Source organism: Ovis canadensis, chromosome 2 (genome assembly GCF_042477335.2).
Source record: "Ovis canadensis isolate MfBH-ARS-UI-01 breed Bighorn chromosome 2, ARS-UI_OviCan_v2, whole genome shotgun sequence".
Classification (NCBI taxonomy): Eukaryota; Metazoa; Chordata; class Mammalia; order Artiodactyla; family Bovidae; genus Ovis; species Ovis canadensis.
Genome location: NC_091246.1, coordinates 233249521 through 233270183, shown reverse-complemented (window position 1 = coordinate 233270183; position 20663 = coordinate 233249521). Strand labels below are relative to the sequence as shown.

The 20663-nt window shown below is 40.0% G+C and overlaps 1 protein-coding gene across 1 annotated transcript in view; it reads right to left on the bottom strand.

The window, feature by feature from the left end:
- NYAP2 (neuronal tyrosine-phosphorylated phosphoinositide-3-kinase adaptor 2) overlaps window positions 1-20663 on the bottom strand; it is a 301436-nt gene that overhangs the window by 37077 nt on the left and 243696 nt on the right. Inside the window, exon 5 of the mRNA XM_069574685.1 lies at window positions 14759-14862. Coding sequence (XP_069430786.1) covers window positions 14759-14862 — 104 coding nt within the window. The remainder of the gene's footprint in view (window positions 1-14758; window positions 14863-20663) is intronic.

The following is a 20663-nucleotide window of genomic DNA, read 5'->3' as shown; positions in this document are numbered from 1 at the left end:
GTCGGACAGAGCAACTGAACTGAACTGAACTGAAAGTAACAAATCTTCCATTACAACCAAAAAGAGTGGGGTTTGGAGAACAGCCAGTTGGTAAATTCATGGAGATTAATAGAGGATGTGAAACTCAGAGGGCAGAGAAGCTTCACGCCCTTTTCCCCTAACTTGCTCTGTGCGTCTCTCTCATCTGGCTGCTCCTGAGCTATAACCTTTTATAATGAACAGGTGAGCTAGTAAATGTTTCTCTGAGTTCTGTGAGCTGTTCTAGCAAATGAATTCAATTCAAGGAGAGTTGTGGGAACCTCTGATTTATAGCTGGTTGGTCCCTGGACTTTGATGTCTGAAGTGGGAGCACTCTTGTAGGACCGAGACCTGGAATGGTGGGATCTAGGACTCTCTCTGGGTAGACAGCATCAGAACTGAGTTTAACTGTAGGACGCCCAGCTGCTGGTGGAGAATTGCTAGGTGGTGAGGGGAAAAACTCCCACACATCAAATTGTGAACCGGAGAATACACATTGTGGTTGGTGCCAGAAGTACAGATGTGAGATAAACTTTACATTATTTAAAAGATAAAATTCATATTGAACTATTCACAGGAGGAAGGTTTTCATAATCACTTCTGTTACAGCTTTGAAAGGTCTTAGTCTGCTCCAGTCCCAGTATATGTTCTGTCCTAAATATACCCTTTCATCATTAGAGTTTATCTTTCTAAAGTAATCTCCATGGTATGCTCTTTCACCTTCTATTAACAAAAGCTGATTTAAAGGAAAAAATCAACGTTTAGGAATGAGTTTAACAGAGGTTTCTCTTTCAGTGTAAATTGCAGTCGTGCTGTTACTTCTCCCAGGAGCACTTGCATTTGGTTCTCTAACATTTGTGCCTCACCCTCCGCCAGAAGGTAAACTAGTTCATTAACTAGCTGAGGTGAGCACATGGGATGACTGTGCATAGAGTCCCCTGTCAGGAGCCCAAACGCTTCTGGAAATTGTTTTAACAGTATTACAGTGAGAGGACATCTGTTTCCACCCTTACCATTAATTTATTCATTCAATACAGAGTAAGACAGCAGACACAGAGAACAGATTTGTGGTTGCTAAGGGGCAGGGGGAAGGGGAGTGGGGAAGGGATGGACTAGGAGCCTGGGGTTAGCAGAATTATTAACTAACTCAATTGCAGCCTGGTGCGCTGCAGCCCATGGGGTCACAAACAGTTGGACACGACTGAGCCACTGAACTGAACTGAACCAATTGCAGCATTTACTTTAGAAAACAGAGGCTGTGGAGTGACAGCGTGGCTTTTTCTCCCCCAACACCCACTTTAAAGTGTCTGCTCATTAGATGGCTGTGGAAGCCCAGAGAAATCTTGTTGAATGTGCTATTTATCTTTTGTGTGTTGTTGGTTAAATTTACAAGAATATTCTAGATGCTGGTGTTTGGGTGTGCATGTTTGTGAGAGGGGTGCATTTTCTTTTCAGAATGTGGAGTGTTCAAGTGTTGATATTCTCAAGTGTGCATGCCTGTGCACACTGGCACACACACCAGTGTGGTGAGCTCTCACAACACCAGCCTGTGGTCCTCAAGAGAAGGATGCCACAAGTGACCTCAAGTTCCTTCCAGAAGTTACAGTCCCAACCCCATCTCACTTTTTCAGGATCCACTGCCCTGGTGATGCCTTGTTCAGCTGAAGTCTTAATTGAATTCATCCCTCTACTAAGTAGCTTTAATCTAGAAAAGTTATAAGGCAATATCAAGAAAATCAAAGAATGATTAAACAAATAGGTGAAAGGAAATGAAGGATGGTGAGTTTTATAAAGAGATTAAATTCAGAGAGACAGCTATTTCTAGTAGAAAATAAAGCAGAAGATAAATAGCTAGACCCTCCTGGACTTACAGTCACTTTTGAGCTCAAAACCTTTAACAGGTAAGATTCTCCAGCCTCAATTTTCTTGAGTGAAATGAGAATATATTACCTACTTCTTAAGAATGTTGTGAGAATGAAATTGTAGGATATAACATTCTGAACACCGTGCCAAGCACATAATCAGCCTTCAACAAAAACAATTTTAGTAATCTGCTTTATTGGGGTAAGGAGGTTTAACCTGAAGTCTAAGGTATACTTGAAACAAAGAATAAAGAACAAAGATTTGTCCAGCAGGTGATCTGGGTGGAGAAACTAAAGCTGGTAAAGAACCTGCCTGCAATGAAAGAGACCCAGGGTCAACCCCGGGGTCAGGAAGGTCCCCTGGAGAAGGAAACGGCAACCCACTGCAGTATTCTTGCTTGGAAAATCCCATGGACAGAGGAGCCTGATGGGCTACAGTCCATGGGGTTGTAAAAAGTCAGGCATGACTGAGTGACTCACACTAGAACTTCCAGAGTAAGGCACTCATGATGTGGATGTATAATATTTGTTATTCTAAGTTAGGTGTAGTCTAACTCTGAACTAATATTAATATCATGTAAACCAATGGTCCCCAAACTTTTCGGCACCAGGGACCAGTTTTGTCGAAGACATTTTTTTTCCTGCAGACCAAGGGTTGGAGCGATGGTTTTGAGATGATTCAAGCACATGACATTTATTGTGCACTTTATTTCTATTGTTATGACATGAGCTCCACCATAGATCAGTTCAGTTCAGTTCAGTCACTGAGTCGTGTCTGACTCTTTGCGACCCCATGAACCACAGCACGCCAGGCCTTCCTGTTCATCACCAACTCCCGGAATCCACCCAAACCCATGTCCATTGAGTTGGTGATGCCATCCAACTATCTCATCATCCTCTGTAGTCCCTTCTCCTCTTGCCCTCAATCTTTCCCCACATCAGGGTCTTTTCAAGTGAGTCAGCTCTTGACATCAGGTGGCCAAAGTATTAGAGTTTCAGCTTCAAAATCAGTCCTACCAGTGAACACCCAGGACTAATCTCCTTTAGCATGGACTGGTTGGATCTCCTTGAGTACCACCACAGATCATTAGGCATTAAAACCCAGAGGCTGGGGAGCCCTGATGTAAACATTTCTTGCTAATTCACATATAACTTAAGTGAGAAGTAAACTTGTCTACTGGTCAAGGGAAGTTGCTCTTTTCAGGAAAGAACCTTAAGTCAGGTGCGCTAAACACGTTGTTCTGTGTTAGTCAGTCCTGCCCAGCTCTTTGAGACTCCATGGACTGCAGCCCACCAGGCTTCTTGGTCCATGGGATTTTCCAGGCAAGGATACTGGAGTGGTTTGTCATTTCTTTCTCCAGGGTTAAACACGTTAATGTCAAAATCAAGACGGAATTCTTCCAGTCAGTCAGGCTTTCTCTGGTCCTTGATTTTTCAGTCTGCAAACAGGGGTAATGACCCCCCTTCGTCAAGGCTCAGCCTGCATTTAGGGAATCACAATGCAAGGAAAATATCATAAATCCCAATGAAAATAGCCTCATCTATTCATAAACAATTTGGAAGCAGTCTGTTGTTCCATGTCCAGTTCTAACTGTTGCTTCCTGACCTGTATACAGGTTTCTCAAGAGGCAGGTCAGGTGGTCTGGTATTCCCATCTCTTTCAGAATTGTCCACAGTTTATTGTGATCCATACAGTCAAAGGCTTTGGCATAGTCAATAAAGCAGAAATATTTGGATTTCCAAATAAGAAAAGGATTATGTCAAGGCTGTATATGGTCACCCTGCTTATTTAACTTATATGCAGAGTACATGATGAGAAATGCTGGGCTGGATGAAGCACAAGCTGGAATCAAGATTGCTGGGAGAAATATCAATCACCTCAGATATGCAGATTATACCACCCTTATGGCAGAAAGTGAAGAAGAACTAAAGAGCCACTTGAAGAAAGTGAAAGAGGAGAGTGAAAAAGTTGGCTTAAAGCTCAACCTTCAGAAAACGAAGATCATGGCATCTGGTCCCATCCCTTCATGGCAAACAGATGGGGAAACAGTGAAAACAGTGGCTGACATTATTTTTCTGGGCTCCAAAATCACTGCAGATGGTGATTGCAGCCATGAAATTAAAAGAGACTTGCTCCCCGGAAGGAAAGTTATGACCAACCTAGATAGCATATTCAAAAGCAGAGACATTATTTTGCCAACAAAGGTCCATCTAGTCAAGGCTATGGTTTTTCCAGTGGTCATGTATGGATGTGAGAGTTGGACTATAAATAAAGCTGAGCACTGAAGAATTGATGCTTTTGAACTGTGGTGTTGGAGAAAACTCTTTGAGAGTCTCTTGGACTGCAAGGAGATCCAACCAGTCCATCCTAAAGGAGATCAGCCCTGGGTGTTCATTGGAGGGTCTGATGTTGAAGCTGAAACTCCAATACTTTGGCCACCTGATGTGAAGAGCTGACTTATTGGAAAAGACCCTGATGCTGGGAAAGTTTGAGGACAGGAGGAGAAGGGGACGACATAGGATGAGATGGTTGGATGGCATCACTGACACAATGGACATGGGTTTGGGTGGACTCCAGGAGTTGGTGATGAACAGGGAGGCCTGGCGTGCTGCGATTTTTGGCGGTGCAAAGAGTCGAACACGACTGAGCAACCGAACTGAAATTGAAGTGAAAGTGAAGTCGCATGTAAGAATTAAAGATTTTAAAATTTAAAAAATAAAAAACTAAAAAAAAAATAATAATAATAATTAAAAAAAAAAAAAAAGGAAAGTGAAGTCGCTCAGTCGCTCAGTCGCTCAGTCGTGTCTGACTCTTTGCGACCCGTGGACTGTAGCCCACCAGGCTCCTCCATCCATGGGATTCTCCAGGCAAGAATACTGGAGTGGGTTTCCATTTCCTTCTCCAACTGAACTGAACTGATTCATAAATAATATATAACCCTCAGAGATTACTATCTGTGGTTCATCACTGATCCACACAAAAGTAGAGAAAGGTGCATTTAAAAGTTAGCTTAAAATTACAAAGCTGAAGTAATGAAAAAGGTCCAAAACAAGGTCCAAAAGTTATCCCTGGATTTCTGTAAACATTATGTTCATTATCCCAAACTGCGAAACATCTCGGACAAGGCGATTTTGCTGGTCAGTTCTTCCTATGTAAATGCAGATTGCAAAGTGCACGTTAGACACTAGGTGGCGCCAAGTGTCCACTCGTTACTTTATTTTCCCCACACTAGGGTGGCTGCGCCCATCTAGAGCCTGATAGGCATGTTAATAGTTTGAGTTTGTTCTGGAGAAGGTTCCTAAGATGTGACGTCTGCTGGTAAAACTGACAGCAGAGTACCAGCATAGCATTTATTCTCAAGTGGAGTTCTCACTCTGTAAAACTTTAATCCTCTTTCAGTAGTTCTCTGTGTACAACTCAAACCAGACCGACAGCTAGGAGTTCTTGATTTGGCCTCTAGACTTGGAGCTAAAGCTTCACATTCAGCTCTACTGACATTTTGAAGAAATTTAGCAGTTAAATATTTTCAACTGCCTCCCAAAGCCTCTATTTTCTAAAAAAGAAAAAAAAAATGACACGGAAACTTTAAAGATCGGCTTGAAAACACCTGGCATAAACTAATGTGACTGTAAATGGATTTAAAATCTTCAGCTTCACTTCCCCAGATACATTCATATTATTGTTAGCTTAGTTAACGACACCACCCTTGGCATTTGAAGAGGAACAAATGGGAATTCCAAAAAATGACAATAAGTAAAAATAAATAAATAAATAAATCCCATTGCCTCTGATTTTACCTAAGAAATACTCAACAGTGGTAACTGATCTCTATATATTGGGACTAGACTTGGCACACATTCACTTGGCAAGGCTGAATGTTGTTAAAATTCAGGCTGCCTTGTTTCCATAACATTTATAATGCAATAGCCTTAATGCTTTCTTCGTTGAAAAGGAAAAAAACAAAAAATGAAAAACAAAAGCAAGTGGCATCAATATAGTGGGCATATAAAAGTCAAATTGATAGAATAGGATGAAATATCATAATGGGCGAGCTTGTGGGCAAATATACGTGCAGCTAGGAAAACAAAGCATCTCAAACTGAGGTCGCGGGAAGCTTTAAGGAAAGCCGAAGTTGACAACAAATGTATCCTACGTCTTTGCAGATGACAACTTCTCTGCAGCTCTAGCATTTTCATTAGATCATTCACATCTGAACCCAAGCTGCAGAGAAAAGCAGTGTCAGAGGACTGCTGATATTTCTGAATTGATACCATTAGCCGACTTCTACTTGCTTTGCTCCCAAATTACGTGTGGCACCTACAAGGTAAGAAGAGATGCCAACTACAGTCATCTAATAAGATGCATCCTTATTAGCTGTTTACCGTCTTATTAGATTAAATCCCCTGGAGAAGGAAATGGCAACCCACTCCAGTATTCTTGCCTGGAGAACCCCATGGACAGAGGAGCCTGTCAGGCTACAGTCGATGGGGTCCCAAGAGTTGGCTATGACTTAGCAACTAAACTGTAAGACATCTTGTTTGATGTTTACCATCTAATAACATGCATCCTTATTATATGGTAAACAACTGAATATCTAATTCCCTACTTGGAGGAGAAGGAATGAGAAAGATAATCCTATCAAGTGTACCTAGATGGGGTGGAGAAACCAATCTGTCTCAGATGCTGTAGTAAAGAGATGCACCCTCTAAAGAACTTAAAGTCAGTAATAAAACTCGCTAAAAAATCTGTCTGCTTTTTTATTATTGTCACATGCTAGCTGTTGTATGCATGGTCAGCAATGCAGGGTGGACAGAACCATGTCTCCATGCCCATCGTTTTCGGAATTCCGCCGACTACAATGACTCTTCTCCTTAGGGCTTGTCAACAAGCAGGAAATTTGCATTTTGGAAGAAGGAGAAAGCTATAAGGGAAAGAGTTCTTATATTTCTAACAGGTAATTTCTGTCCAGGACTTTACATACATATGTTATCCTATTAATCCTCAACCACAACCATGTGCTGTGTGCTAAGCTGCTTCAGTGGTGTCCAAGTCTTTGTGATCCCATGGACTATAGTCCACCAGACTCCTCTGTTCATAGGATTCTCCAGGCAAGAATACTGGAGTGGGTTGCTCTGCCCTCCTCCAGGGGATCTTCCCCACTCAGGAATCCAACCCGCATCTCTTCCATCTCCTGTGTTGGCCGATGGGTTCTTTACCACTAGTGCCACAGGCAGATAATACTGCTCTCATTTTACAGATGAGAAAACAGACTCTGCAAAGTTGAGCAGTGTATTCAAGGACACACACAGTGACTGAGGGGTAGAGCCAGGATTCCAATGGAAGTTTTACATCCTCTCCCACTCACACTTTAACCAACTGTGAACCAGTTGGGATCACAGACTGACACTTACTAGGTGCAAAATTTGGACAAGGTATGCAACCTCACTTTAGTATCCTTATTTGAAATTAATGGGATGATCACAGGATGGGGCTGCAGGAAGCACACCTTCAACAATAGAAGAAGGCTCTCATCACTGTCCTGGCATACAAGAAGCTGTTCGGGAATGACAATGAGTGGTACATAATTTTTATCATGCAGACTTCATCTAAGAACCCTAGGAATCCTTGTATCTTTCCCATGTGTTAAAGAATGCTAGATTATATACCTAAGCAACTTTACACCTCTTCCTGTAGCCCTGGTGGTGTATGGCAACAACTTTGATGCTGAGCAGGGCATACACAGATAAGGGTAAGCAAAGTCAGGTAGCAGGCACTCTCAGAGTTCATTTTTCCGTATCCTCACTCTAACTTGTCAATTTGTTCAAGATTTCTCAGAGAACATTCTCTTGTTTTGTTACACTCTGCCTCCTGCACCAAGGGAATAAATGCAAGATTACTGAGTGGGCGGATTGGAATAGGGGCAAAAGGATGGGTTTCTTTAGTTTTATAGTACTCAATATTGGGGTTATTGAGAGACTGGTCTTGAGACAATTGGCCTTTAAAAAGTGATCCTAAATATTCAGCCAGGTGAAATATACACAAGCCCACAATGCCTTCATAATATGTCGAAATTTCTCTATTCAGATGGTGGTCCACCGCAGAAAGCAATCTGAGTTTCTGCCCTCTGAATTCTTTGTATGAAAATGGAAGCTAAATCATGCCAACATTTCATGACACAGATTACTGGATTTGTCTGTTATGGAAAGGTAGTGACAAAATCTTCTTCTTTAAATATGACACTAATTTAGGGAGGTCCACAAAGCACTAAAGGCTACCATTTCTATAACTCAACCAGGCAAGACTGCAGAGGGCACACAATAGCTTCTGTTTGCTTTTTGGCGCTTACATTATTTTAATACAAGGACGCTGTAATGTGCAGCAATAGATCCACACAACCACTGACACTCCTATTGGTCACATGAATTTATTCCACTTTTCACAAGCCTAGATCCAATCTCTTCGGTGAATTATATTGTTATCACAAATAACGATAAATTCTTTGTAACATAATCTTTGTGAAGATGGCATTTTATTTTACAGTTTGAACTTTGTACAGATAAACCCTTCTCCAATAAGATGCTAACATTGCACAGTAAACTTAGTAGGGTTTTCCAAGCACCTCCCATCGGGCTTTAACATATTTGGAAATAAATGTCAGGTTAACTCATATGCAGAATGAAACAAACAATAGGAGTCATTTAAAACTCGATTGCATAGCCTGAAGCAGGTTCTGCAGTAGGGGAGCTATATGCAAAGAATGAAGTGAGTTCAGCTTCCCCTGATTGTATGTTCTCTTTCTGTTTCGCTTGTTTTTTACCATCTCTATACTATGATGTTATCCCTGAGCATACAATCAAACCAGCTGGGTACAGGTACAAATGCAATGTAAACATTCTCTTAGCTCAGGTCTAATAGGACCTGGAAAATTATAGGGTCTCAAAACAGAAGAAAAGTTTGTTCAACACCTGAGCAAGGGATGGTAGAAAAAGGGCCCCTTCATCAGGTTAAGTTGGGGTGCCACGTGCTCTCCACCCACATATTCTGTCCCTTTCTCTACTAATACTGCTTTCTCCTATCTCACACAAAACCTTAACTACTCGATAGGGGCACTTAACAGGATATATGAAACTGATCAGGCAAAATCTCACGGCATACATGTTCCAGAACCCAGGGCAGGAATTTTGGTCTTGGCAAAACAAGTTATATCTATACTAATGGCAATGCATAAATTCTAAAGAGGATTGAAAATATTCTACTCTTAGAACTTGTGAAGCAAGGAATGTCACTCGTCCTCGGGTATTGCCATGCAATGATGAAGTCATTAGCCACTGTCGTCGCTGACCTGCAGCACACCCCAAATTGCTTTCAGGGTGAAGATCAGAATGAGACACTCCGTGTCCTGGGAAAACAGGCAAATCAGCCCCGCAGAAATAAATACTTAAAGAGAAACTTTTTTGAACCTTGATTCTTGCATCTTCACTTTCTTAGCAAAGCACTAAAATCATTAACTGAGATATCTGTTCTTCAGGACTAGCAGTAATGTTCTTCTGAGATGTTTCCTAGGTGGCATTTCGCCCTCTACTAGAATCACATGTGTTCTGGCCCCTCCATTTTCTTCTGTGGAGCAGTTCCTCAGAGTCATCTGAGTAGCTATAACTCGCAGGATATAGTTCTCAGTAAGTTCCCGAATAAAACTAAAACTCACAGCTCTCACGTTGTGGGCTACTTTAACTTCAGTTAATCGAGAACTTTGTTTTCATTTATCTACCTGATACAACGCACACAAGGTGACATTAACTAAGAACATACCCTTTAAGTTTACATTATTGAGAAACGTGGGTGGGCACCGAGTAGATGAAACTAGAATTCCTTGCTATGCCCTTACTTGTGTGTTTACATTACTACGTTCAGTCTTCCTTTGTCTTTAGTCTTTCTCATGCTCTCCAGGCTCCTGCAGGTTCTGTGTGCAAATGTGTTGATTGTCTGAGAGTTAAATGAAAGCCTAGAACTCACACACAGTCTGAGAAAGAGCATGGGTCTTCTCAAAGCTTTAAGGCAAAGCATCACTGAGGTTGTGGGACCAGCAGAAAGATCCCACGACTTTGAAGGTATTCAAGGCCAAGCGAAAAGATTACATTGGATTGCATGAGAAACACATTTTTTCAAGGAAATATAGAAAGAGACATTTATCAAGAGAGGTATTTAGTAGGTCAACAAAAGCCACTGAGTACCACACACAAAGTTGGGCAAAGTCCTTGTTACAGAATCTACTTAAATCCTAAATCCTAGTCTTTCATTGGTACTGATTCCTGATCTCTATCTTTGGGTGATTAAGTCTTTTTTAATGTATCTAGAAAACAACTGTGACATGAGTGACGTCTAGAAACACACCTGGGCATGCGTCTTGCTGTAGATGCTAACACATTCATCTTCCATTATCTCAGAAACCAAGCCAGACGCCAGCATACAGACACAGCCATGGAGCCCATGGGAATTGAAAAGGAATTCTGCTCAGCAGGCAACCCGGGCAGGCTCTCATTAGGCCTCAGCAGAGTCATCAAGCTCAAGGAGGATGTTAGGAGCTTGGGGGGAGTCCAGAGGACTGAATCAAAAGAAATAATCATTTGAGAAATGATCCTGAAGGGGCAAGTTGAAAGGGACTGGGCTTGTCTGCCTGGATAACAGCTTGTAAGTGCACAGCAGGACCCAGCCTGGGCAACGGCTCGACTGGAGGGTGAGAAGGCAGCTCTCATCCCACACGGGCCCAGAGAACAAGAGATAATGGCTTTGGGGGGTGAGTTTTAAATTCCCATGGAAATTTGGGACCTCCAGATTTCAAACTGTATGTCCAAAGGAAATGACAGATGGCCTTTTGTCACCCCTCCCCAACATCAAGGAAAATCAGATATGATCTAGTTTAGAACAATAGACCTTAGACAGAAAGTGAGTTCTCTGTTCAACACTTAGGTCGCTGTTGGCTCTGAGCCTCCCTGGTTTGACGTGGAGAGTTGTTAATTAAAAAGTGCATCTGCTTGTGAGTGGGTATGTGTGTGTGGGGTGTGTGTGTGTGTGTGACTGTGTGAGTATGTGAGAGTTTGTGTGGATGTGTGTGCATAAGTGTGTTGCAAGTGTGTGTGTGTGTGTGTGCGTGTGAGATGGAGAATGTGGTTCTCAACTCCTTCGTTCCCAGAAAAATAAGTACAGACATTTCTTAGGAACAATTTTCCAAAGACAGTGGGTGCTTTTGTCTGAAGACACACTCTAGCTGTTCCTTTCTTAAAAGACAGTCTGATTTTCTCATGGCCCTGCCCCTTATTTTCTATTCCTTCACCGGCTGCAGTATGACTGGAGGTGACCCATTTCCAATGAAATGGGGGTCACTGATGACACAGGTCAGAGATGGAGGGATAACGTGAACATAATCTGCTGTCTCTAACAGCACTCACACTTCTTCCCTCTGAGCACAGGCTTTCTACTTCACCACAGAAGAAAGAAAACAAGAAAGTGATAATATCCAAGTTTGAAACATGACTTCTATACAGTTTTGCTCTTATCAATAAGAAAAGAAATAGCTTTGTCATTTCATTTGTAGAAATCCCATCTAATTTCCAAAGATCTGCATTATGACCAATGCCAAAATATGTGGCTGCCTTGCTACAAAACTCCAAGGAAATGCCACTTTTCCCTAATTGTCTCATGACTGCTCTATTTATTCAGGAGTGAATTAAGAAAGAAAAGATCTATTTTTCATCTCTCTGAGTTTCAGAGAAGAGTATCTGTTGCATAAAAATTGTAAATGCATTGGAACTCATGTTTCTTTCCTGAGTTTCCCATTTCCTCTTTTAAATTTTTTTTTAAAGTTCCAGTACATTTCTACAAATCTTGTGCCTGTTTTACCACCTGAAGCCAAAACAGACTGCAAAACCAAGCAAACACTACCTCCGCTTTTTATATAAACGGCCTTGGAGGGCAATCACCAAGGGCCCCATACTCCCCTGTGGGTCAGTCAATCACTGTTATCTCTAGATTCTTTAGGGTGGTCCATCGTCTTTGGTCTAGGCTCCTAGGGCTAAGGGTCAGTCCGTTTTGGTCACCTCTGCCCATCTCTGCTGGGGTAACTTTAGGCCCTTCTGTTTCCTCCTGCAATCCTTCTCAGAAAGCTCTAACCATGATCTGAAGTGGTAAGTGAGAAGCTAGTACTGAGGAAACTGAAAAGAAGTAAGGTATTAACAGTCTGAAACATACCACACGCAGTTCCTTCTCTATGAGCAGAAAAGTCCCATCTCTTCTTGAAGCCAGGTTCATCAGTAGATAAGCACTACTGGAATTATTTCAGGGCTCACTGATTATTGTTGTTTGCTTGAAAGCACAAGATGAAAGTACAAGATTACATGGTCTTCCAAAGATTTCCTAGTAAGAAGTTTATCCATCTTCTATCAAGCTTTCTGTGTTTTCCTAACTATCAGGAATTCTGGTGTTGGACAAACACTTTTTTAAAAGTGACCAGGGTAACTATTTGTGTGACAGTGTTAGGTGTTCCGTCTCCTAATTTGTGTATGAATATCCAGTGTGCTTAAACTCTTTCACCACGGCTGAAACTGGCAAAGGGTGGACTTGGGTGACTAAGCAAAGGACAGGGTCATCTTTGTTGTAACTTAAGGCGGCATCTCAGTCAAGAGCACGGGAATGAGGTGAGAAGAGGGACTTCAAAAAGTACTCAACTTCAGTTCAGTTCCAATTTGTAGGAATGCAGAGCAGGGTTCTTCTAAGCCATGTTCACCTCATTAGCTCAGAATATGGAAGAGGTGAATGCCACATCTGGTCACAAGACACAGGAGAGAGTCACAGAGGTCAGCCTTCTAATTTGCAGTCCCGACAACCTATCTATGACATGGCTGTGTGCCAGAATTTCTCCTGGTTGGAAAGAAAAAGCACAGCAAACAAGTATCAAGAGGGCCTTTCTCGTGTTGCTGTATTTTGAAGAATGAAGAACATCCCATCGGATAAATGAAGAGCTGATAATGCAAAGGCACAAAGGCTGTACCTTGTTTCTGTTCTTGAAGTTACCCCCAAGAACCCTTTCATTGAGAACTGAAGGGGCTCAGGATGAAACAGCTATAAAGTTAATAAGGGGGAAAAAGCAAAGGAAACAAAGACCACAAAGCCTCTCTATGTTACCAAAGTCATGTAATGCTAAGGTATAAGCACCTGGAAAATTGACTGTATTAATGCAATCCTCTGCCAGTTAACTAAAGCTCTCTCCTTTCTGTATCCAATATTTTAAGCTTTAAAAATCAACAAATGTAATATTCTGCAATAGTTTTAATCAACTAAGATGGCAGTTTATCTTAATGAGGTTAATTGTGTTATTTACTTATTTATTTATTCATTGACTTCTTGTTTCTACTTCTTTTATACTGAAAAAACATTTGAGGTGGATTCATTTAGTTGTAAAGGCATTTAAACTTTTAAATAAGACACAAAAAATTCTAAGTGGCACTTGAGACACCCCCTTGAGAGAAACCTCTCATCTCTTGGGTTTGTAGATATCACATATATTCATAAATCAAATCCTGTGACTACTTAAGTGAGGCCAAAATACTAGAAAAGCACCCTGTATTCCATTAGAAAAACAATGCAATTAGTTTGCTTGGTTATGTTTCTAAAATAGCTTGACATTTTACATGATTGATGAATATGTAATTTTCTAATCAGTAATGGACAGTTCCCATGGAGGTATCATTTTAAGTCTTTTAATTTACAATTTCAGAGAGCTTTATGAAAGTGAAGATTAAAGCTAAGAAGCAGAGAAAACCCACTACAGGATAGCATTATCCTATTTAACACCCATAATATTTAACAGTAACCACAATTAAGCTTCACAAATTAAGTCATTGTATTGAATTCCTATTGGATGAGTTATAGGTAGAGAATTTATGTGTAGTGATTTTTTCCCCATACTAAATTTCCCATACAGAGTCATGTAACCAAGTGAACATCAGAGCAACATATTATACTATAAAGGGTTAAATGATACTGTAGCTATGTCTTTATTTCTTGTCTCTTTTCTCCAGTGGTAATAGAGATCTCAGTTACCATGCATAAACACTTAAATTCCCTTACTGAGAACATTTCTGATACTGTTGGTATAAGAGAGAAAGTAATTTATTTAAAGATTGCCTTGTTTGTCTACAGTTTTTGGTAATATCTAGATTATGTGTTTGGTCAGTTTGTCCTTATGACCTAAGAAAAAAAGACTAGCTGCCATGTTTAATCCAAATGACTTGTTATAGGAATATTTATAAGGACATCAATATTCATTGTATCTTACAATCATGCTCCAAGCGAAATAAAAATAAAAGTTAAACGGCCACAAATATTACAGTATCATAGGATAAGACCTGAACAATATGTACAAATTCATTGACAACATCTGCACGAGTGTTTTGGACAAAACATTTAAAAAGAAATCTACATAAAACAAAGTTGATAAATTTATCAAATGTTGATAAATTTTCAGAGACGGTATAAAAGTACACAAAACATGGAAGAGAGAAAGAATTTTAAAAAAACAACCACTAAGCCAGTACATATAGTACAAGTTTACATTTATATTACAGAACGATGGGAACCAGAGACAAAAACGATTTGATAACAAACAGCAAAGAAAGTTGCACCAATCACAGGGAAGAAGGACTCTCCTTTTTAGATGAAAACACAGACGGCCACAGCTTATCCCGACACCCACCCATACACACATAGAAAAATAAAAGCAGATGCGAAAGTCGTTACAGCAACACACGACAGACAGGGGTGGAAAGCGTTTAGCATGTCGCATCACAGGAAGTCAATCACGACTGGCTAACGATGATGGTACCTGGCTCTGGTGCAGGTCACTGGCTTGCCTGAGAGGAGTAACAGATGGAGGGGGCACACCTGATGTGGACGCTGACCGCCCTAGTTTGCAGCTTACTTTCGGTTCTGTGAACAAGGAGGAAAGACAAAGCATTAGCTGAGCAAAGTCTGCAGCGATGAACTGGCTCTCAGACTTTCTTTGGTTTTGCAGCCGGTTCTTTCAATGTACTGAATTCTTCTGATGTATGCTCATCATTGGCAAGCAATGAAACAATTTCATAACAACAGACTAAAACGAAATTTGTTCATGAGGATCAGCTCCTGGGAATAAAGAACAAATCATTTAAGTTCAAGGCCTTGTTCCCTTGTGCACTTTACCCTATTTACAATGAGCTTCTACAGAGTGATTAGGCTGGGAAGATCCCCTGGTGAAGGGAACAGCAATCCCCTCCAGTTTTCTTGCATGGAGAATTCCATGGACAGAGAACCCTGGCGGGCTACAGTCCATGGGGCTGCAAAGAACTGAACATGACTAAGGGACCAACACAACATCCTGTTGGTAAAAAAGCCAATATTTGGTGCTTCATTTTCAGCTTTGGTCCATGGTTCTCCTATGTCCTAAAATGTCTTTCTACCCTCTCCAAATTTTTCTTCTTTCCCACCCTCTTTTCATTTTATCTTTTCCTCTTTCTCTTATTTTTTCCTTCTTTTTCTATTTTCTAGCTTTCTGATTTTCAAGTTGTCTTGTTCTGGTTATTTTCATGATACAATGTTTTCAACATATTATTTCCCTAATTTAAATTCATTTGCTTTTAAATTTATAGATACTTCTAAGATCTTTGCAATCTTTCATAATAATATTGTTTTTCAAAATTAAAAAGCCTTCTCCTAACTTTTCCTTTATTTAAGGAACCTAGATTGGCCACCTAGGTCACTGTCAGGATACTCTGGAGATTAGTTTGGGGGATGGAAAGAGTTCCCTTCATCCACGAAGTGCAGAATGTATGGTCTACAGAGGACACTAATTTTCAGACATATTTGAGGATATTATGCAAGTGATTCTAGTACCTACACACCCACTCTTAAAAATACGAGTGTTCAAATCTAAGTGAACCACACGTTGACATAAACTATCTCTCTAACTTATAAATGAACTTAACTTCCCAGGAGGCATTAGTCCTTGCATGTCTGAAGAAATCATCTTTTATCATATAAAATAAAGATAAAGGTAAAGCATCTATTGGAATCCTGGTTGGCATGTTTTTATAATGAGCCAATATTTCCATATATCCATTTATGGCATTAACACATTTAGGTACATGAAGAAAATTAAACAATTTTTTTTCCTTGAAAAGGATAGCAAATAATATTTTTTACTATGAGTTTCCTTTAAAGTGTATGTTGAAGAGATTATCCGATGAGTGACACAACCCCATGCCTTTCATATTACCTGACATACCTACGGATTAATTTCCCCTGCTAGGTTTCCAGTCAGACTCCGACTTAATCAGCATCTTTCAAGCATAGACACTGATATCTCTAATGCACAGACTGAGACTTACCAAAATCCAAGCAAACTCCCAATTTCATCATGACCCAGAAAGGCCTTGCCTTACCCTTATTGGACAGTGGTCCAGATCATGTCTTGGTTCATCCCCCACCCCTTTAGGGACTGCAATTTAGCCATAAACCAGTCATCACACATGGCGGCTTCCCTTACCGGCCAGCCATTCTGTGGCTTTAAAGTCCATTCCCAACATGGTTCATATGGGTTATGACTTCACCCCCAGTGGCAGTGACAGGCTGAGACGACTACTTATAAATTCATTACGCATGCATGCATATACGGACAATGAACACACACACACACACACACACTCCATTGTTGCTTAATGGTATCATGTCATAGGGACAATTTTGTTTACTGTGAGTTTTTGGGTTTATCTTTAGCGTACTCGTTTCACTCTTGTTTTCCATTTCACCTGGTCCTTCACTTAAATGCATCTGCAATCTATTATGTTGTTTGTGAGACCAGGTTGGTGAAACAAACCATTATGATCTTGGACCCACCAAGGTTTTGTTTTGTTTAGTTTTGCCAAAGAAAGTTCTGAAAAAGTCTTGAAAATCCTAGAAAAGATACTGTTTTTATAACTGAGTCTCTTAGAGATTCTTGCCTGGGAAATCCCATGGACCGAGGAGCCTGGTAGGCTGCAGTCCATGAGGCTGCAAAGAGGCAGACACAACTGAGCGACTTCACTTTCACGCATTGGAGAAGGAAATGGCAACCCACTCCAGTGTTCTTGCCTGGAGAATCCCGGGGATGGGGGAGCCTGGTGGGCTGCCGTCTATGGGGTCTCACAGAGTCGGACACGACTGAAGTGCCTTAGCAGCAGCAGCAGAGCTATGATATAGAAGTTAAATTGTCCAGTGCACTCGCCTTTGGAAATACACCATGCTTTAAGTCTTAAACAGTGGGGCTTAGGATCTACAGTACTGAAAACAATATGTTTTCATCCTAAACTTTGTTAATGTAAAAAATTGCCAAGGCTTTAGAGGACCACAAACAGTGGTGATATCCCTCAAAAGAGATCTAAGATGTGGCTTTCCTCCCCTTAAAAAAAAAAAAAAAACTCATTTCATTAAGAGATTCATTATGAGCTAGTAATTACTTATTCTTTGTACACCTAAGGAAAAATCTGTCTTTGTGCAATAAGCTACCAAAAACCTAGAGGTAAAAGTTGATGTTATTTGTGCAATTTTAGTGAAGGTCAAGTATGAAAAAAGCAAGAAAGAATGAGGAGGGGGAGATACACAGAGACAGAAAGAATGGAGGAGGAAAATGGGAAGAAGGAAGGAAGGTGAGGGTGAGAAAGCGGGAGAGATGGAGGAAGGAAGGAGAAAGAAGACATTAACTTTAACTCCTTAAAATGAACTATCATCAAGATATTATTCTGTGATGTTTCCAGGCTAGTAATTCATCATCACCTCATGATTTTATTAAGGAAGTGCCAACTGGACTTTGTTACTTGAGAAGAAAGAACTAGTATCTTTCTTTTTATTCTTATTGGATGCAATCTTTCATTGCATTTTTAAAGGATGGTAATTTCTCCATCATTTTTCATCTTCCCTTTAGGCTGAATCTAATTTCTGTTCAGGATTATGTTCCTTGGTGTTGTTACAGGAGAATCCCCAAGGCATCCACAGCTACGAGTATGAACACTGAAGTTCTTTTGCTTTCAGAAAGAAAAGACAAATGACTGTTCTCAGCCTCTGGATCTACACAGCAATAAGAGATTAGTGCATTTTCACTAAAGAAAACACTTTCATCTAGCGTCAAAGAAATAAGATCAGTCAAATTCTGGGGAGACATATTTTTTTCTCCATCTTGTTTTATTTTTTCAGTACACAATATTTTTCTCTACTGGCAGAGGCCTATCATGATTTTCCCTAGTCAATCACACTGCTGAAAGTTTCTAATCGATGACTTTGTGCTACATGGAGGTCACAGAAAGGCCTTTTATTTAATACACCAAGGTATGCTGATTGCAAACTCTACTTTTGTTTCTGGGGAAGGCTTTTTTTTTTTTTTAATAACACATTTGCTATTTGAGATAAACTGATGCCTGAGTAATAAAGGCACAGTTTTGCCAGGACTATGCTAAAACCTTCACAGATTTCAAATGTTTTGTTTTCAAGCTTCCATCACACATCATAGCAAACATATCTGATGCCCTCATGTCCTACATTAAATGTAAATTTTATTATATAAAATTGGAATACTTTTTATCATTTTGCTTTGAAATTACTGGACTGTGAATAATCCAATTAATTCATGATTGGCTATGATTTCTAGATGGTAATCATGCACACTCAGGAATCCTTATAGAATTAGACAATCTAATCTGGAATTTATTTTCAGGTGTAATGCAACTGTTTTAATGTTAAACTTAAAGATTAATTAAACTGACCTAATGTTACATTTTGTATTGGTTTAGCTAGATATTCATTCATGTTAATGTGGCAGTTTCATTTGGAATTCTACTATTTGGAATTTCATTTGGATGCTACTATTTTTTTAAGTATCAAATATTTGCAGCCATGAAGTTAAAAGAGACTTGCTTCTTGAAAGGAAAGCTATGGCAAACTTAACATATTAAAAAGCAGAGATATCACTTTGATGACAAAGGTCTGTATAGTCAAAGCTATGGTTTTTCCAGTACTCATGTATGGATGTGAGAGTTGGACCATAAAGAAAGCTGAGAGCTGAAGAATTGATGCTTCTGAACTGTGGTGCTGGAGAAGACTCTTGAGAGTCCCTTGGACAGGAAGGAGATCAAACCAGCCAATCCTAAGGGAAATCAACCCTGAATATTCATTGAAAGTGTTGATGCTAAAGCTGAAACTCCAGTTGGCCACCTGATGCAAAGAGCCAACTCATTGGAAAAGACCCTGATTCTGGGAAAGACTGAAGGCAAAAGCAGGGGGTGGCAGAGGATGAGATGGTTAGATAGTATTACTGATTCAATGGATGTGAATTTGAGTAAACTCTGGGAGATAGTGAAGGACAGAGGAGCCTGGCATGCTGCAGTCCATGCAATCACAAAGGGTAAGACTTGACTTAGTGACTGAACAACAGCATTTGTGTAGATCCGTGAGAATCCATGGGCCCACAGACCCAGGGACTGTCACTATGATGCTGAAAGATGAAACAAATCTGATCAATTATGGGATCATTTTGTGACTGTGGAGAAAGAAAATCAAACGTAAAACTCTACCCTGGGAGTAGACATGCTTCTCTCTCTCCATCTCCATTAGGGCATTCCTCTAAGCAAGCATTCATGTAGTACTGAATGACTCCTAGCATCCGCTAGTTATGGACCAAATTCTGGTGTTATCTGAAGGGTCAGACAGTAAAACTCTTGATGCTGGAGTAATTGGTGATTCTCCTTGGGAATACTGGGATTTTGGTAAAGATCTAAAACATAGATAAACTTGAGGTGGCAACCTGACGGATACAATATATGATCCAGTGTCAAAAGTAGAAAACTAAAGAATCCATTGCATATAGGAGAAAGAGAATCCCATGCACTTGGGGTTAGAATACCCGTTGTATTCCTTCTGAGTATCTGAGGGTTGGGCTTTCCCTTGCTTCTACTTTCTTATGCAGAGATAATTTAAATCACACTGCTCATACACAGGGATGCCCCCAATGCTGTAATGTATGGTTAGTTTCCTACATGGCAACATGGCACACTGTAGCATTAATAGCTTTTTAAATTTGAGAGCCACTTTTATTAAAACACATGGTTTCTGAAATGTCCTTAAGATCTTCATCACCTTAGCTGAATATGAAAGTGTGCTTTAAAAAAAAAAGATACTTGATTCCACATAAAAGAGACTTAAAGTATATGTTTATAAAGGAACATATTTTATCTATTTAACAAGTAATATATGCTAATTCATTATCTTAAAAATTATTACATAAAAATTCATCTGCCAAGAAATAGAGGGAAAGGCATTTGATATATAGGATCAACTATTTCCATGGGAATAAAAATTTAGCTTCACGTTATGATGTCAAAAATAGAATAAACAAACAAAAAATAGAACAAAACTCTTTCATCCTCTGATATTAGGAATGAATGCATGGCATAAATAACTTCATGTATTTATATAATATGTGATATATTACTTCTAAATAACAAAAAGAAAGAAATTCCAGGCTTAAATTTTTGTGTATCACTCACCTTATTAATGTAAATGACAATCAAAATTGGACATCATACTAGTGATTCTTCTTTATACATCCATCTAGTTAAGGCTATGGTTTTTCCAGTGGTCATGTATGGATGTGAAAGTTGGACTGTGAAGAAAGCTGAGCGCCGAAGAATTGATGCTTTTGAACTGTGGTGTTGGAGAAGACTCTT